The 14,844-nt window shown below is 42.7% G+C and overlaps 1 protein-coding gene across 1 annotated transcript in view; it reads left to right on the top strand.

Annotated features, from left to right (window-relative positions):
- plb1 (phospholipase B1) overlaps positions 1-14,240 on the top strand; it is a 39,241-nt gene extending 25,001 nt beyond the window's left edge. The window contains exons 25-42 of the mRNA XM_027144059.2: positions 2,407-2,511; positions 2,784-2,879; positions 3,901-3,972; positions 4,145-4,210; positions 6,367-6,427; positions 6,513-6,571; positions 6,658-6,725; positions 6,827-6,870; positions 8,027-8,126; positions 8,241-8,292; positions 8,478-8,558; positions 9,381-9,446; positions 9,580-9,674; positions 9,774-9,855; positions 10,182-10,286; positions 10,662-10,757; positions 11,473-11,547; positions 13,844-14,240. Of these exons, the coding sequence (XP_026999860.2) occupies positions 2,407-2,511; positions 2,784-2,879; positions 3,901-3,972; positions 4,145-4,210; positions 6,367-6,427; positions 6,513-6,571; positions 6,658-6,725; positions 6,827-6,870; positions 8,027-8,126; positions 8,241-8,292; positions 8,478-8,558; positions 9,381-9,446; positions 9,580-9,674; positions 9,774-9,855; positions 10,182-10,286; positions 10,662-10,757; positions 11,473-11,547; positions 13,844-14,095 (1,575 nt within the window). The 3' untranslated portion in view covers positions 14,096-14,240. The remainder of the gene's footprint in view (positions 1-2,406; positions 2,512-2,783; positions 2,880-3,900; positions 3,973-4,144; positions 4,211-6,366; positions 6,428-6,512; positions 6,572-6,657; positions 6,726-6,826; positions 6,871-8,026; positions 8,127-8,240; positions 8,293-8,477; positions 8,559-9,380; positions 9,447-9,579; positions 9,675-9,773; positions 9,856-10,181; positions 10,287-10,661; positions 10,758-11,472; positions 11,548-13,843) is intronic.
- The last annotated feature ends 604 nt before the right edge of the window (positions 14,241-14,844 follow it).

Here is a 14,844-nt window from a genome sequence, read left to right as displayed (position 1 = left end):
TTCCCAATAATGATTCATTCAGTCACTCATCTGCTACCGCTTATCCGAACTTCTCGGGTCACGGGGAGCCTGTGCCTATCTCAGGCGTCATCGGGCATCGAGGCAGGATACACCCTGGATGGAGTGCCAACCCATCACAGGGCACACACACACTCTCATTCACACACACACACACACACACACTATGGACAATTTTCCAGAGATGCCAATCAACCTACCATGCATGTCTTTGGACCGGGGGAGGAAACCGGAGTACCCGGAGGAAACCCCCGAGGCTACGGGGAGAACATGCAAACTCCACACACACAAGGTGGAGGTGGGAATCGAACTCCCGACCCTGGAGGTGTGAGGAGAACATGCTAAGCCACCATGCCCCCCCCCCATAATGATGAAATGTCTACTGAGACCTTTTACACACAATTATTTATAACAAACGAACCAAAAATCCGACGATTAGAACACAGTCGTAAAGAATAAAGACCAACCCGAGACATTTATCACGAACAATCCAGGAGGAAATATCCAGGAACACGTCCAATCAGACGTATTAAAGATTCAAATGACAATCTGATCCCTCAGAATAAAGTCTTAATGTCTTCTGCGCCTCATCTCAGCACCGAGGGACAAAAGTAGCACAAAGTCCAAACTTCTCCATCGAGCGTTTTGCTTTGTGGAAACTCTGGAGATGTCGAGATCTCGGGCTTGAACTGTGTGACTCTGTGATGATTTGCTTTCAGCGAGCTGTTTCTTCAAGCTGTTTTTCTGACATTTCAGAAATTGGATTTCCTAAACATCTTTCTTTTTTTCTTTTTTTTTTTTCGACTCAATTTCTATAAACATTGCAAGAAATCAACTTTTATATGGAGGAGTTATAAAGTGCTGTCGTTTTGTCGTCCGCATTACACGCCTCGTTAAATCGGTATATTATCCGTTTGTTCCCATTAGCAGACGGTCGCTATGCTAATCACGATCGTGTGACCTGCTGATTTCAGCTCACGATCATCGGTGAGAAAACGCAGCTCTGTCTTTCGTTTCAGCGTTAATAATTTTAAAAAAATCGTAATTAAGCACAGATCACGGATTTAAATATTCTAGTAGGTTCTGAAGGTTCTGGGCATTTTAATGAAGAAGGAAGGCAGAAGTGTGTTAGCGTAAAAGTCTTGATACTGTAATGAATCATAGCTAGGAATTGAATATACAACCAAACTATCGTTGCTACGTGGAGACGGTCGGGTGCACTGAGGTGTGTATCAGCTACCGTTAGTGTGTATCTCGGAAAACAATGAAAACAAAATCGAGTAACCTTGATTTTTCAAGATGCCACGTTTTCTGCAGATTTGTGTAACATCTAAACACGCGTTCATCCGAATCCCTCTAACCTTCACGGGTGTGGAAGGTTTGTACAGCTCTCAGAGAAAGTTCTTACGTATGTGTCATTACTGGGAGGAGTTTAAACTGTCATTGTGATTTCACCAATTCAAGTAAAAAAATAAATAAATAAAACTGAGCGTTTTTAACTAGAAGTATAAAAAATGTGATATCCATGTGCTAATGAGGTGTGTGTGTGTGTGTGTGTGTGTGTGTGTGTGTGTGTGTGTGTGTGTGTGTGTGTGTGTGTGTATGTATGTGTCTGTATGTGTGTGTGTTTGTGTGTGCGTGTGTATGTATGTATGTGTGTGTGTGTGTGTGTGTGTGTGTGTGTGTGTGTGTGTGTGTGTGTGTATGTATGTGTCTGTATGTGTGTGTGTTTGTGTGTGCGTGTGTATGTATGTATGTGTGTGTGTGTATGTGTGTGTGTATGTATGTGTGTGTATGTGTGTGTGTCTGTGTGTGTGTGTGTGTGTATGTGTGTGTGTTTGTGTCTGTATATATATGTGTGTGTGTGTGTGTGTGTGTGTGTGTGTGTGTGTGTGTGTGTGTATGTATGTGTCTGTATGTGTGTGTGTCTGTGTGTGTATGTATGTGTCTGTATGTGTGTGTGTGTGTGTGTGTGTGTGTGTGTGTATGTGTATGTGTGTGAGAGTGTGTGTCTGTGTGTGTGTGTATGTGTGTGTGTGTGTGTATGTGTCTGTATATGTGTGTGTGTGTGTCTGTGTGTGTGTGTCTGTATGTATGTGTGTGTTTGTGTCTGTATATATGTGTGTATGTGTGTGTGTATGTTTGTGTGTGTATGTGTGTGCGTGTGTGTGTGTTTGTGTGCGCGTGTGTGTATGTGTGTGTGTTTGTGTGTGTGTGTTTGTGTGTGTGTATGTGTGTGTGTGTGTGTGTGTGTGTGTGTGTGTGTGTGTGCGTGTGTTTGTGTGTGTGTGTTTGTGTGTGTGTTTGTGTGTGTGTGTGTGTATATGTGTATATGTGTGTGTGTGTGTGTGTGTGTGTGTGTGTGTGTGTGTGTGTGTGTGTTTTCAGACTGTAACGAGGAACCTGGTGGACTCTGGCCGCTATAACACTCGCTCCGACTTCACCGTGGTCTTACAGCCATTTTTCAGAAACGTGACCTTTCCAATGCTGCCGGTAAAAAAAAAACAAAAAAAAAAAACAACCTTAATTCTTTTAATTCAACTAGAAAAAAGTGTTAAAATGTCACAGAGTTTATCGCTCACACACGTATAGATTTCTGCTTCCCAGAATTGTTGTCAAAAATAAAAAAAAAATTTTGTTTTCATTCTGTGAGAAGAGCCAAAACTTCTGGAGGCTTCTCTACATGTTGCTGACTGTTTAACACATTCTTCTCCTCTTCATCACCTAGTTAAATCTTCCTCTTCCTCCTTCTGTCCCCGACTCAGGACGGAAGACCTGATCGCTCCTTCTTCGCTGCAGACTGTTTCCATCTCAGTCAGAAATCTCACACTCTCATGGCTCGAGCTCTCTGGAACAACATGGTGAGATTTACACCGTTGTTTATATGAACACTGTCTTAGTGCTTCACTTTTTTTTTATGATCGTGTAAAAATATTGTCACGTCGGTCGTCTCCAGTAATTATTAAGTACATAAATAAAAGTACAAGTACATAAATAAATAAGTACAAGTACATAAATAAATAATATAATATATAAATATATAATATGAAATAATACATAAATTATTTAAAAATAAATACAAAGATATCTCGATGTTCTTCATTTTCAGAGAAGGGACAGCGGTGACGTGTATAAGGGACAGCGGTGACGTGTATAAGGGACAGCGGCGACGTGTATAAGGGACAGCGGCGACGTGTATAAGGGACAGCGGCGACGTGTATAAGGGACAGCGGCGATGTGTATAAGGGACAGCAGCGACGTGTATAAGGGACAGCGGCGACGTGTATAAGGGACAGCAGTGACGTGTATAAGGGACAGCGGCGACGTGTATAAGGGACAGCGGTGACGTATATAAGGGACAGCGGGGACGTGTATAAGGGACAGCGGGGACGTGTATAAGGGACAGCAGTGACGTGTATAAGGGACAGCGGCGACGTGTATAAGGGACAGCGGTGACGTATATAAGGGACAGCGGGGACGTGTATAAGGGACAGCGGGGACGTGTATAAGGGACAGCGGCGACGTGTATAAGGGACAGCGGGGACGTGTATAAGGGACAGCGGCGACGTGTAAAAAAAAAACAGTAGCTTTCTCAGTGAACTTTACACTTTATTTTACACTTTATGTTTTATTTTGTACAATAGAATCCTGTAACAGAATGAAACAGAGTTCATGCTAGAACTAAAGTGTGTAAATTATTCAGTTTAAAGCCCCAGGGGACCCTGTTGGGCCCTCGAGTGAGGCCCTTAACCCTCTCTGCTCCAGGGTGCTGTATCACGTCTGACCCTTGACCTCTAAACTTGGGATACCTGCAGAAAGAATTTCACTGTGCTGTAATGTAAATGTGACAAAATAACGCCTTGTATTTTGTGTGTGTTTCAGTTGGAGCCCGTAAACAGTAAAAGCACATCTGTGGACTTCAACGAGGGCGTCGCCATGAAGTGTCCTTCTGAGGTAAAGCTTTTTTTTTATTTCCTTTTATTTCTATACACATGGTCCTGCTCTGTCGTCCTTCTGGATGGACCACCTATTTATCTTCGTCTAAAACATATACACGTGAACTGTGATGCTGTCTGTGCTTCGTTTCCGTTTCTTTATGTTTTACGGATTCGTTCGTTCACTTTAGAGCAACCCATATTTTACCACCGATGTGAACAGCGTGTCGGGACATGAAGCCGTACCCATGATTGCGGTGAGTCAATCGATTTGAATTTCTATGTTTGTACAGGTCTGGGTTGTGATTGGTCAGAAGATGTTGAGTAAGTCTCTCTAAGTGGGTTTTTACATACACCTGGTCACTTCCTGCGTTTTCTGTGATCAGATATCTACCCGATGGTAAAAAGACCAGGTCTAAATGCCCTCTGAAACGGTTTGGAGACGGATATAAACCCGATGGTTCGAACCCCTTCAGGAGCTGGGACACGTTTCAGATGAAACTGGACAGGTGTAAATGAATGTGGTTGTTCAAGCCACATACGTCAGCGCTAAACTCCTCTCAAACGGAAGTACGTCACTCGCAGGTGACTCGCGAGTCGCGCATCGCGCCAGAAACAAATATGTTCTCTACGATCTTTCACCCAGGCGTCTCGTTGGGTCTTAAAATGCGCTGCTGCCGCCAGCAAAAATGCAGCAAACATGCAGTAAATGCTGTTTTTTGTAGCAACCACAGACACCAAAGTGTGTTCCATTTTAATGACTCCGGAAATGAGGTCAAATATATTACCATTTTGGGCGGGAGCAGAAAGACCGGATCGATATCCGATTTGCCGAGACGCGTTTATGTGGAATAATGTAAATGGGACAGTTTTAACAAATCGGATAGCTTTCGGATCAGAGACAACACACGAAGTGACCGGGTGTAAAAAGTCCCTGACAGAAGCTCTGTCTGTAAAGTACTCGCTCTGATACGTTAGCGTTTCTATAACAACAGCTCATTCATTCATTCATTCATTTTCTACCCCTTATCCGAACTTCTCGGGTCACGGGGAGCCTGTGCTCAGGCGTCATCGGGCATCGAGGCAGGATACACCCTGGACGGAGTGCCAACCCATCACAGGGCACACACACACTCTCATTCACTCACACACACACACACTCATTCACTCACACACTATGGACAATTTTGCAGAGATGCCAATCAACCTACCATGCATGTGTTTGGACCGGGGGAGGAAACCGGAGTACCCGGAGGAAACCCCCGAGGCACGGGGAGAACATGCAAACTCGAAAAAAAAATCGAACCCCGACCCTGGAAGTGTGAGGCGAACGTGCTAACCACTAAGCCACCGTGCCACCATTTTTCAGGAACATAAAAAGATGTGGGTTTTTTTTTTATTTATTAACCTCAAGACAAGGGGCACGGTGGTTAGCACGTTCGCCTCACACTTCCAGGGTTGGGGGTTCGATTCCCACCTCCACCTTGTGTGTGTGGAGTTTGCATGTTCTCCCCGTGCCTCGGGGGTTTCCTCCGGGTACTCCGGTTTCCTCCCCCGGTCCAAAGACATGCATGGTAGGTTGATTGGCATCTCTGGAAAATTGTCCGTAGTGTGTGAGTGAATGAGAGTGTTTGTGTGAGTGTGTGAGTGTGTGAGTGTGTGTATGTGTGCGTGCATGTGTGAGTGTGTGTGAGTGTGCGTGTGTGAGTATGTGTGTGTGTGTGTGTGTGTGTGTGTGTTTGTGTGAGTGTGTGTGTGTGTATGTGTGTGAGTGTGTGTGTGTGCATGTGTGAGTGTGTGTGAGTGTGCGTGTGTGTGTGTGTGTGTGTGTGAGAGTGTGTTTGAGGTGAGTGTGTGTGTGTGTATGTGTGTGTGTGCGTGCATGTGTGAGTGTGTGTGTGCGTGCATGTGTGAGTGTGTGAGTGTGTGTGTGCGTGTGTGTGTGTGAGTATGTGTGTGTGTGTGTGTTTGTGAGTATGTGTGTGAGTGAGTTTGAGTGTGTGTGTGTGTATGTGTGTGTGTGTGTGTGTGTATGTGAGTGAATGAGAGTGTGTGTGTGCCCTGTGATGGGTTGGCACTCCATCCAGGGTGTATCCTGCCTCGATGCCCGATGACGCCTGAGATAGGCACAGGCTCCCCGTGACCCGAGAAGTTCGGATAAGCGGTAGAAGATGAATGAATGAATGAACCTCAAGACAGAAAAAAACAGGAGGCTAGTGAGGGAGCTGCTGTACGTATAAGGATGAAAAGTATGATTAGCAAATTTCTGTGGTGTCACTGATTATCTTCAGCATGGTGCAGTGTGTTTCATACTGAACTTATTTTATACGTTTCTGTTTGTGTGTGTGTGTGTGTGTGTGTGTGTGTGTGTGTGTGTGTGTGTGTGTGTGTGTGTGTGTGTGTGTGTGTGTAGAACTGGGGCAGTGATTTCTCATGCATACACACTGCTCCCTCAGACACCGTACCTGTCTCAGGTGAGTCGGTGTTACATTAATGCTAACATTAACCGCGTAGCTCCAGAAAGCCGTCCAGTGACACGGATCTGTCTCTCGTTCTCAGTTCACAGGTTGCGACCAGGAGACATTAACGTAGTCGCTGCTCTCGGAGACTCCATAACTGTAAGTGTGTTTTAAAAAAGACACAAATTTGTGTGTATTAAATTGTTAACATGACAGAATGAAGGTTAATGAATTATCGGTGTCAGGCTGGTTTTGGTGCCAAAGCTAAAAACCTCCTGCAGTTGCTGAACGAGGAGAGGGGTGTGTCCTGGTGGTGAGTTATACACCACATCGTAAAGATCTAACCATCATCGCTAATTCCTGGGAACTTCCTGTCAGTTGATTTTTCTCTGTTCTGTGTGATTTGATTGACAGCGTTGGAGGCGATGAGACTCTGGAAACAGTCACTACACTACCAAGTAAATAGACTGACCTTTTTAGCCTTTAGCATTCTGCTAGTTTGTACAGTCATCGCGTTCATATCATGCTAGCTAACATTTACGTTGCTAGATGATGTCATTAGCTAACTTGCATATTTGTTGATTCATCACAGTTTTTGTGTATCTTTTTTGTAGCTCACCCTTTACACTCATCCTTTACACTCACCCTTTACACTCACCCTTTACACTCACCCTTTACACTCACCCTTTACACTCACCCTTTACACTCATCCTTTACACTCATCCTTTACACGTACACTTTACACTCACCCTTTACACTCACCCTTTACACGTACACTTCACACGCACACTTCACACGCACACTTCACACGCACACTTCACACGCACACTTTACACGCACACTTCACACGCACACTTCACACGCACACTTTACACGTACACTTTACACGTACACTTTACACGCACACTTTACACACACACTTTACACTCACACCTTACACTCACACTTTACACACATCATTTACACACACTTTACACTCACACTTTACACTCATCCTTTACACTCATCCTTTACACTCACCCTTTACACGTACACTTTACATACACACTTTACACACACACTTTACACACACACTTTACACTCATCCTTTACACACACACTTTACACACACATTTTACAATCACACTTTACACTCACACTTTACACACACACTTTATACTCACACTTTACACACACACTTTACACTCACACTTTACACACACACTTTACACACACACTTTACACACACATTTTACAATCACACTTTACACTCACACTTTACACACACACTTTACACTCACCCTTTACACGTACACTTTACACTCACACTTTACTCACACTTTACACATACACTTTACACACACACTTTACACACACACTTTACACTCACCCTTTACACGTACACTTTACACTCACACTTTACTCACACTTTACACATACACTTTACACTCACACTTTACACACACACTTTACACGTACACTTTTCTTCCTGTAGCCCACAGACTTTGAGTACAGCACATTCAGGGAGTTAATTTTTTTTATAAAAACAGCTATCGGTTGCAGACTCACTACCTTCTGTCCTGTAGTGCGGTCCTGATGGTAATTTTATACAGTAAATATCTTCCTCTCCTTCAGACATCCTGAAGAAGTTCAACCCAAATGTGTTTGGCTTCTCACGAGGGCGCAGCAAGAGGCCCAACGGGTTCAACATGGCTGTGAGCGGAGCTAAAGCTATGTGAGACACACACACACACACACACACACACACACACACACACACACACACTTGAACCCAGAGGTACACAGACACACTCACACTTCCCATTTTATGTATAATTTGTGTTTGCAGTGATATCCCGGGCCAAGTCAGGGACCTGGTGGAGGCTTTAAAGAACAGCACAGTGAGCTTCATCTTCTGCTTCGTCTTCTCGCTCAACAGATTTCACTTCTCTCTGTGTTCACATTAATGTTTTAAGACTCAGTAGAACTTTCCGTCCTGCATTTTGACCCCAGTAGAAAAGAGTTGCTCCTTAACTCATTTAAAATCATGCCATTTGTTATTTCTCATTTCTTCTCTGTGTCTCAGAGTGTGGACTTTGAGCAGGACTGGAAGTTGGTGACTCTGTTTATCGGCGGTAATGATCTGTGTCAGTTCTGCCAAAACCCGGTGAGTGGAAGATGATTTGTTTAAAGGAAAACAACCGGGAAATCAATTCTGGCTTGTGATTGGTTAAAATCTGGTGATTAGTTTACTATAACAGCAGCTCTGACAGCTGTGCATCACAGATTTATGGTTTCTATAGTAACGTCACGTTCAGAAGGACGAGCCGTATGGACACTTCTGACTGTAAGGAGATGTTTATTTAATATTTCTGGTTTCATCTGAAACGTGACTAGCTGTAGGAAGGTTTATAGCTGCTGTAATGTAAGTGAGAACATATAAATATTCATTCATTCATTTCCTACCGCTTATCCGAACTTCTCGGGTCACGGGGAGCCTGTGCCTATCTCAGGCGTCATCGGGCATCGAGGCAGGATACACCCTGGACGGAGTGCCAACCCACCACAGGGCACACACACTCATTCACACACACACACACACACTACGGACAATTTTCCAGAGATGCCAATCAACCTACCATGCATGTCTTTGGACCGGGGGAGGAAACCGGAGTACCCGGAGGAAACCCCCGAGGCACGGGGAGAACATGCAAACTCCACACACACAAGGCGGAGGTGGGAATCGAACCCCCGACCCTGGAGGTGTGAGGCGAACGTGCTAACCGCTAAGCCACCGTGTCCCTATAGATGAAATATATGAAGTTGTTAATTAAAAAAACTAAAACGTTGTTTTAGAAAACTAATAAACACCTGATCATCTGACCAGTGCTGAGGTCTAAAGAAATATAGCTACAATATTTTCTTATTTGTGTGTGTGTGTGTGTGTGTGTGTGTGTGTGTGTGTGTGTGTGTGTGTGTGTGTGTCCAGGCCTCTCTTTCTCCTAAAAAGTACATAGGACACATCAAGGAGGCTGTGGACATCCTGTATCGTGAGGTGAGGAAGTGAAAATCTGTTTCCTCAAATTCTGAACTGAATAAACAGGTTTATAGTGTGTGTGTGTGTGTGTGTGTGTGTGTGTGTGTGTGTGTGTGTGTGTGTGTGTGTGTGTGTGTGTGTGTGTGTGTAGGTACCTAGAGTGCTGGTAAACCTTGTAGAGCTCCTACAGATTGAGAACTTGCGCAAGATAAAGTCAAGCTCCGCGGGATGCACCGTCCTGCAGCCGTAAATGATTCACGACACTCAGTCTGTTCATATCTCAAGGTGTTGTTGTTTTTTTTCACCTGGATGCGAGAGCTCCTTGTGTGTGTCTGTGTGAGACAGGACCCTGTGTCCGTGTTTCCTACGTCCTGAAGAGAACTCTGAGGAGCTGTTCGAGATGAAGCGGATCAATCGGCAGATGCAGGTTACTGAAGATCGCATACTGATGTGTGATCAGATTCCGTGTGTGATTATAAATGACTGTATAAATGATGTAGGGGAAAAAGAAAAAGTTAGATTTTGTATATTTGACTGTAAGAGAGATGAGAAGAGAGACCACAATCACACGGTTCATATCTGATATCATTCGGTTGATACGATCTTAATCGTAATCATTTAGCGTTCACATGCCAGCAAATGAATTACTTGCCCTTCAGTGGTACAGTATGTAGATTATTCATTAGTATTCTGCAGTTTGTGTCCTTTCGGCACCTAAAGGCTGTGTGACCGTCGTCTTGTCCTTGTGTTTAGACGGAGACAGAGAGGCTGGTGTTCGGAGGACGATACGAGAGCAGAGAAGACTTTGCTTTAGTTCTGCAGCCTTTCTTCCAAAGCACAGTGGTTCCGATGGGAGAAGTAAGTCCAAAACTCCACAACCATGTGGATGTGCGTGTGCTGAATATATACCACTAAGAGCAAATCTCCTGACAGGCTGAGCAGCGTATATGAGGGGAAAAATACGCTATAAAATAAGAAATTCGTCTGAAAGGCATGCAGGGAATTTCTCAATAAGTACCCTCAGGCCATGAGCAGCCAGAGCAGATGCTTATTACAGCTGATGGAAGCAATAATAATAATAATAATAATAATAATAATAATAATAATAATAATAATAATAATAATAATAGAAGTAATAATTAAAAATATTACTAGCAATAATAATAATAATAGTAATAACAATAATTATTATTATTAGATGGAGATGGAGTCACATGAGTGTTTCTCCTACAGGACCGACAGCCAGACCTGAGCTTCTTCTCAGTGGACTGTTTCCACTTCACTGAGCGTGGACATGCTGAGATGGCCATCGCACTGTGGAACAATATGGTAAGCACACACACACACACACATACACACACACACACACACATACACACACACACACACACATACACACACAAACACACACACAAACATGTACAAATTCTTTTGAGAATGTGACAAGCTGAAATGTCTTGCTCATGGAGCATTATGCTAAGTGCGCACACACACACACACACACACACACACACAAAAACCAACACACAAACACACACACAAACATGTACAAATTCTTTTGAGAATGTGGCAAGCTGAAATGTCTTGCTCATGGAGCATTATGCTAAGTGCGCACATGCACACACACACACACACACACGCACAAACGCACACACATATGTGTTGGTATACTGGTATTATCCATCATTTTAATCAAATTAATGTATGTGCGTATTTTGTTAGTAGTGAATGTAAAGTATCAACGTTTACACTAAACTAATCTGAGGGGAAAAAATCGGAGGTTTTCATCTAGCTCTGTCAGGTCATTGTGTTAAGCCCCAGAAGCTGTCAATCACCTCATTAATTAAGCACACTAATTTATTTTTCAAGAAAAAAAAACCTTTTTTTGGCAGTGTCACTAATGAGCAGATTTAAACGTTATACTGCAGCCAGCCACTAGAGGGCCCCAGAGAGCATTTTGGCTTTGACTCCGTGTCACAACGTCCACTCGTGTACACTACTGTTTGCAGCTTTAATGTCATTTTGTCCTTTTTCCCTTTGCCAGTTGGAGCCAGTGGGCAGCAAACAGACCTACAACAACTTCACACATGATCGCAGCAAGATACGCTGTCCCTCAGAGGTAAACACACACACACACACACACACACACACACACACACACACACACACACACACACACACACACACACACACACACACACACACACACACACACACACACACACACACACACACACACACACATAAAACAGCTCTTATTTTAAATAATTATGCACAAGATACAGAGCTATGTGAAGACTGTGAGTGGAGAGAAGGTTTGTGAAAGCAGTGAAGCAGACAGTGAAGTTTCCCATCAAGAAAAACAAGTAAAAAGTTCAGATCACAATCCTTTTGTTTAGATTTACTGAAGACACAAATACACAGAGAGAGACACATAGACACAGAGAGACAGAAATACACACAAATACACTGAGAGAGAGAGACACAAGTACACAGAGAGACACAAGTACACAGAGAGACACAAATACACAGAGAGACAGACACAACTACACAGAGAGAGACACAACTACACAGAGAGAGACACAACTACACACAGAGAGACAGACACAAATACACACAGAGAGACACAAATACACTGAGAGAAAGACACAAATACACAGAGAGACACAAATACACACAGAGAGACACAAATACACACAGAGAGACACAAATACACACAGAGAGACACAAATAAACAGAGACAGACACAAATACACAGAGAGGCAGACACAAATACACAGAGAGACAGACACAAATACACAGAGAGACAGACACAAATACACAGAGAGACAGACACAAATACACAGAGAGACAGACACAAATACACAGAGAGAGACACAAAAACACAGAGAGAGACACAAAAACACAGAGAGAGACACAAATACACAGAGAGAGACACAAATACACAGAGAGACACACGTACACAGAGACACACATACACAGAGAGACACACATACACAAAGAGACACACATAGAGAGACAGACACAAATACACAGAGAGACAGACACAAATACACAGAGAGAGACACAAATACACAGAGAGAGACACAAATACACAGAGAGGCAGACACAAATACACAGAGAGAGAGACACAAATACACAGAGAGACAGACACAAATACACAGAGAGAGACACAAATACACAGAGAGGCAGACACAAATACACAGAGAGAGACACAAATACACAGAGAGGCAGACACAAATACACAGAGAGACACATGCACAGAGAGACACATGCACAGAGAGACACAAATACACAGAGAGACACAAATACACAGAGAAACACAAATACACAGAAAGACGAACACAAATAAACAGAGAGACAGACACAAATACACAGAGAGACACAAAGAGGCAATCAGAGAGAGAGAGAGAGAGAGACATACAGACAGACAGACAGACAGACAGACAGACAGACAGACAGACAGACAGATAGATAGATAGATAGATAGATAGATAGATAGATAGATAGATAGATAGATAGATAGATAGATAGATAGATAGATAGATAGATAGATAGATAGATAGATAGATAGACACAAATAAACAGAGGCAGACACAAATACACAGAGAGGCAGACACAAATACACAGAGAGAGACACAAATACACAGAGAGAGACACAAATACACAGAGAGAGACACACATACACAGAGAGACACAAATACACAGAGAGGCAGACACAAATACACAGAGAGAGACACAAATACACAGAGAGAGACACAAATACACAGAGAGACACACATACACAGAGAGACACAAATACACACAGAGAGACACAAATACACAGAGAGAGAGACAAATACACAGAGAGACAGACACAAATACACAGAGAGACACACATACACAGAGAGACACAAATACACACAGAGAGACACAAATACATAGAGAGACACAAATACACAGAGAGACACACATACACAGAGAGACACAAATACACACAGAGACACACAAATACACAGAGAGACACACACAAATACACAGAGAGACACACACAAATACACAGAGAGACAGACACAAATACACAGAGAGACAGACACAAATACACAGAGAGACAGACACAAATACACAGAGAGACAGACACAAATACACAGAGAGGCAGACACAAATACACAGAGAGACACATGCACAGAGAGACACAAATAAACAGAGAGACAGACACAAATACACAGAGAGACACAAAGAGGCAATCAGAGAGAGAGAGAGAGAGAGAGAGAGAGAGAGAGAGAGACATACAGACATACAGATAGATAGATAGATAGATAGATAGATAGATAGATAGATAGATAGATAGATAGATAGATAGATAGATAGATATCTCTGTTTATCTCTCTCTCTCTCTCTCTCTCTCTCTCTCTCTCGCTCTCTCTCTCTCTCAGGATCGTCCCTTCATCTTTACCCGAGTTAACAGTTTAACCTCGGAGGACGGTGAACCAACAGTGCTCACCCCAACTCCTATCACCCCCAAGGGCTCAGTAGCATTATGGGTAGCTATAATCTTGACCATCTCTGGAGCTTTGGTGGGCGGAGTCTTGTCCTGGCTCGCTCTGTCCTGCACAGCACGAAGACAGAAGAAGAGCAGCAGCAGTCTGAGTACTGTTATGATTCAGGGATATGAAAGAAAACTTTAATTTTATTCTGGAATTCTTAATTTTACTTTACTACAAATACAATTATAGAAGAAAAATAAAATACCCATGTGGTTTATTATGTGTAAAATGAAAAATAAGGATCGTTTTAAAAATGATGTGTTTTAATTAAAGTGAGCTTCCATACTTTTCTTTGTGTGTTTTTTCTAATGATTGTCGCCTGTAGCAGGTATTCTGTGAGCAGGTTAACTGTGTTTTTATGGCGTATTAAAGAGAAGAACGAGGACTAAACCCAAAAATATGCGATCTGGTGTAATTTCATATTCTGACCAGCAGGTGTCGGTAAATTCAAAGAATTTAGAGATGAATCGCATTTAAGTCAAGTCAAGTCACCTTTATTGTCACATCACCACAGCACATGTGCCTTGGTAAGTGAAATTCTTGGGAGCGAGCTCCAGAAATTGCAGAACCATTTACATACAATAGTAGAAACATAAACAGAACAATTTACAGACAGGTTAGAAAAAAAGAATGTGCAAAATGCTCAGTACCATTTGAAATGTGCAAATGTGGAAAATGTGGAAAGGATGCAATGTGCTCATACATAGTCCGTACACACAGTGTACTACTAGACATATATATAACCATACATATATGTATGTATAAGTATAAATATAAATAATATATATAAGTATTATATACATGTAATATATATGTGACATGTTAAGGTGCAACAGACTGTACAGATACAGAAATGTCCTGTGGTACCGATAGCTTATTGTCAGATAGAT

The sequence above is a fragment of the Tachysurus fulvidraco genome, chromosome 12 (genome assembly GCF_022655615.1).
Source record: "Tachysurus fulvidraco isolate hzauxx_2018 chromosome 12, HZAU_PFXX_2.0, whole genome shotgun sequence".
In the NCBI taxonomy this organism is placed as follows: domain Eukaryota; kingdom Metazoa; phylum Chordata; class Actinopteri; order Siluriformes; family Bagridae; genus Tachysurus; species Tachysurus fulvidraco.
This window is presented reverse-complemented; position numbering and strand designations above follow the sequence as displayed.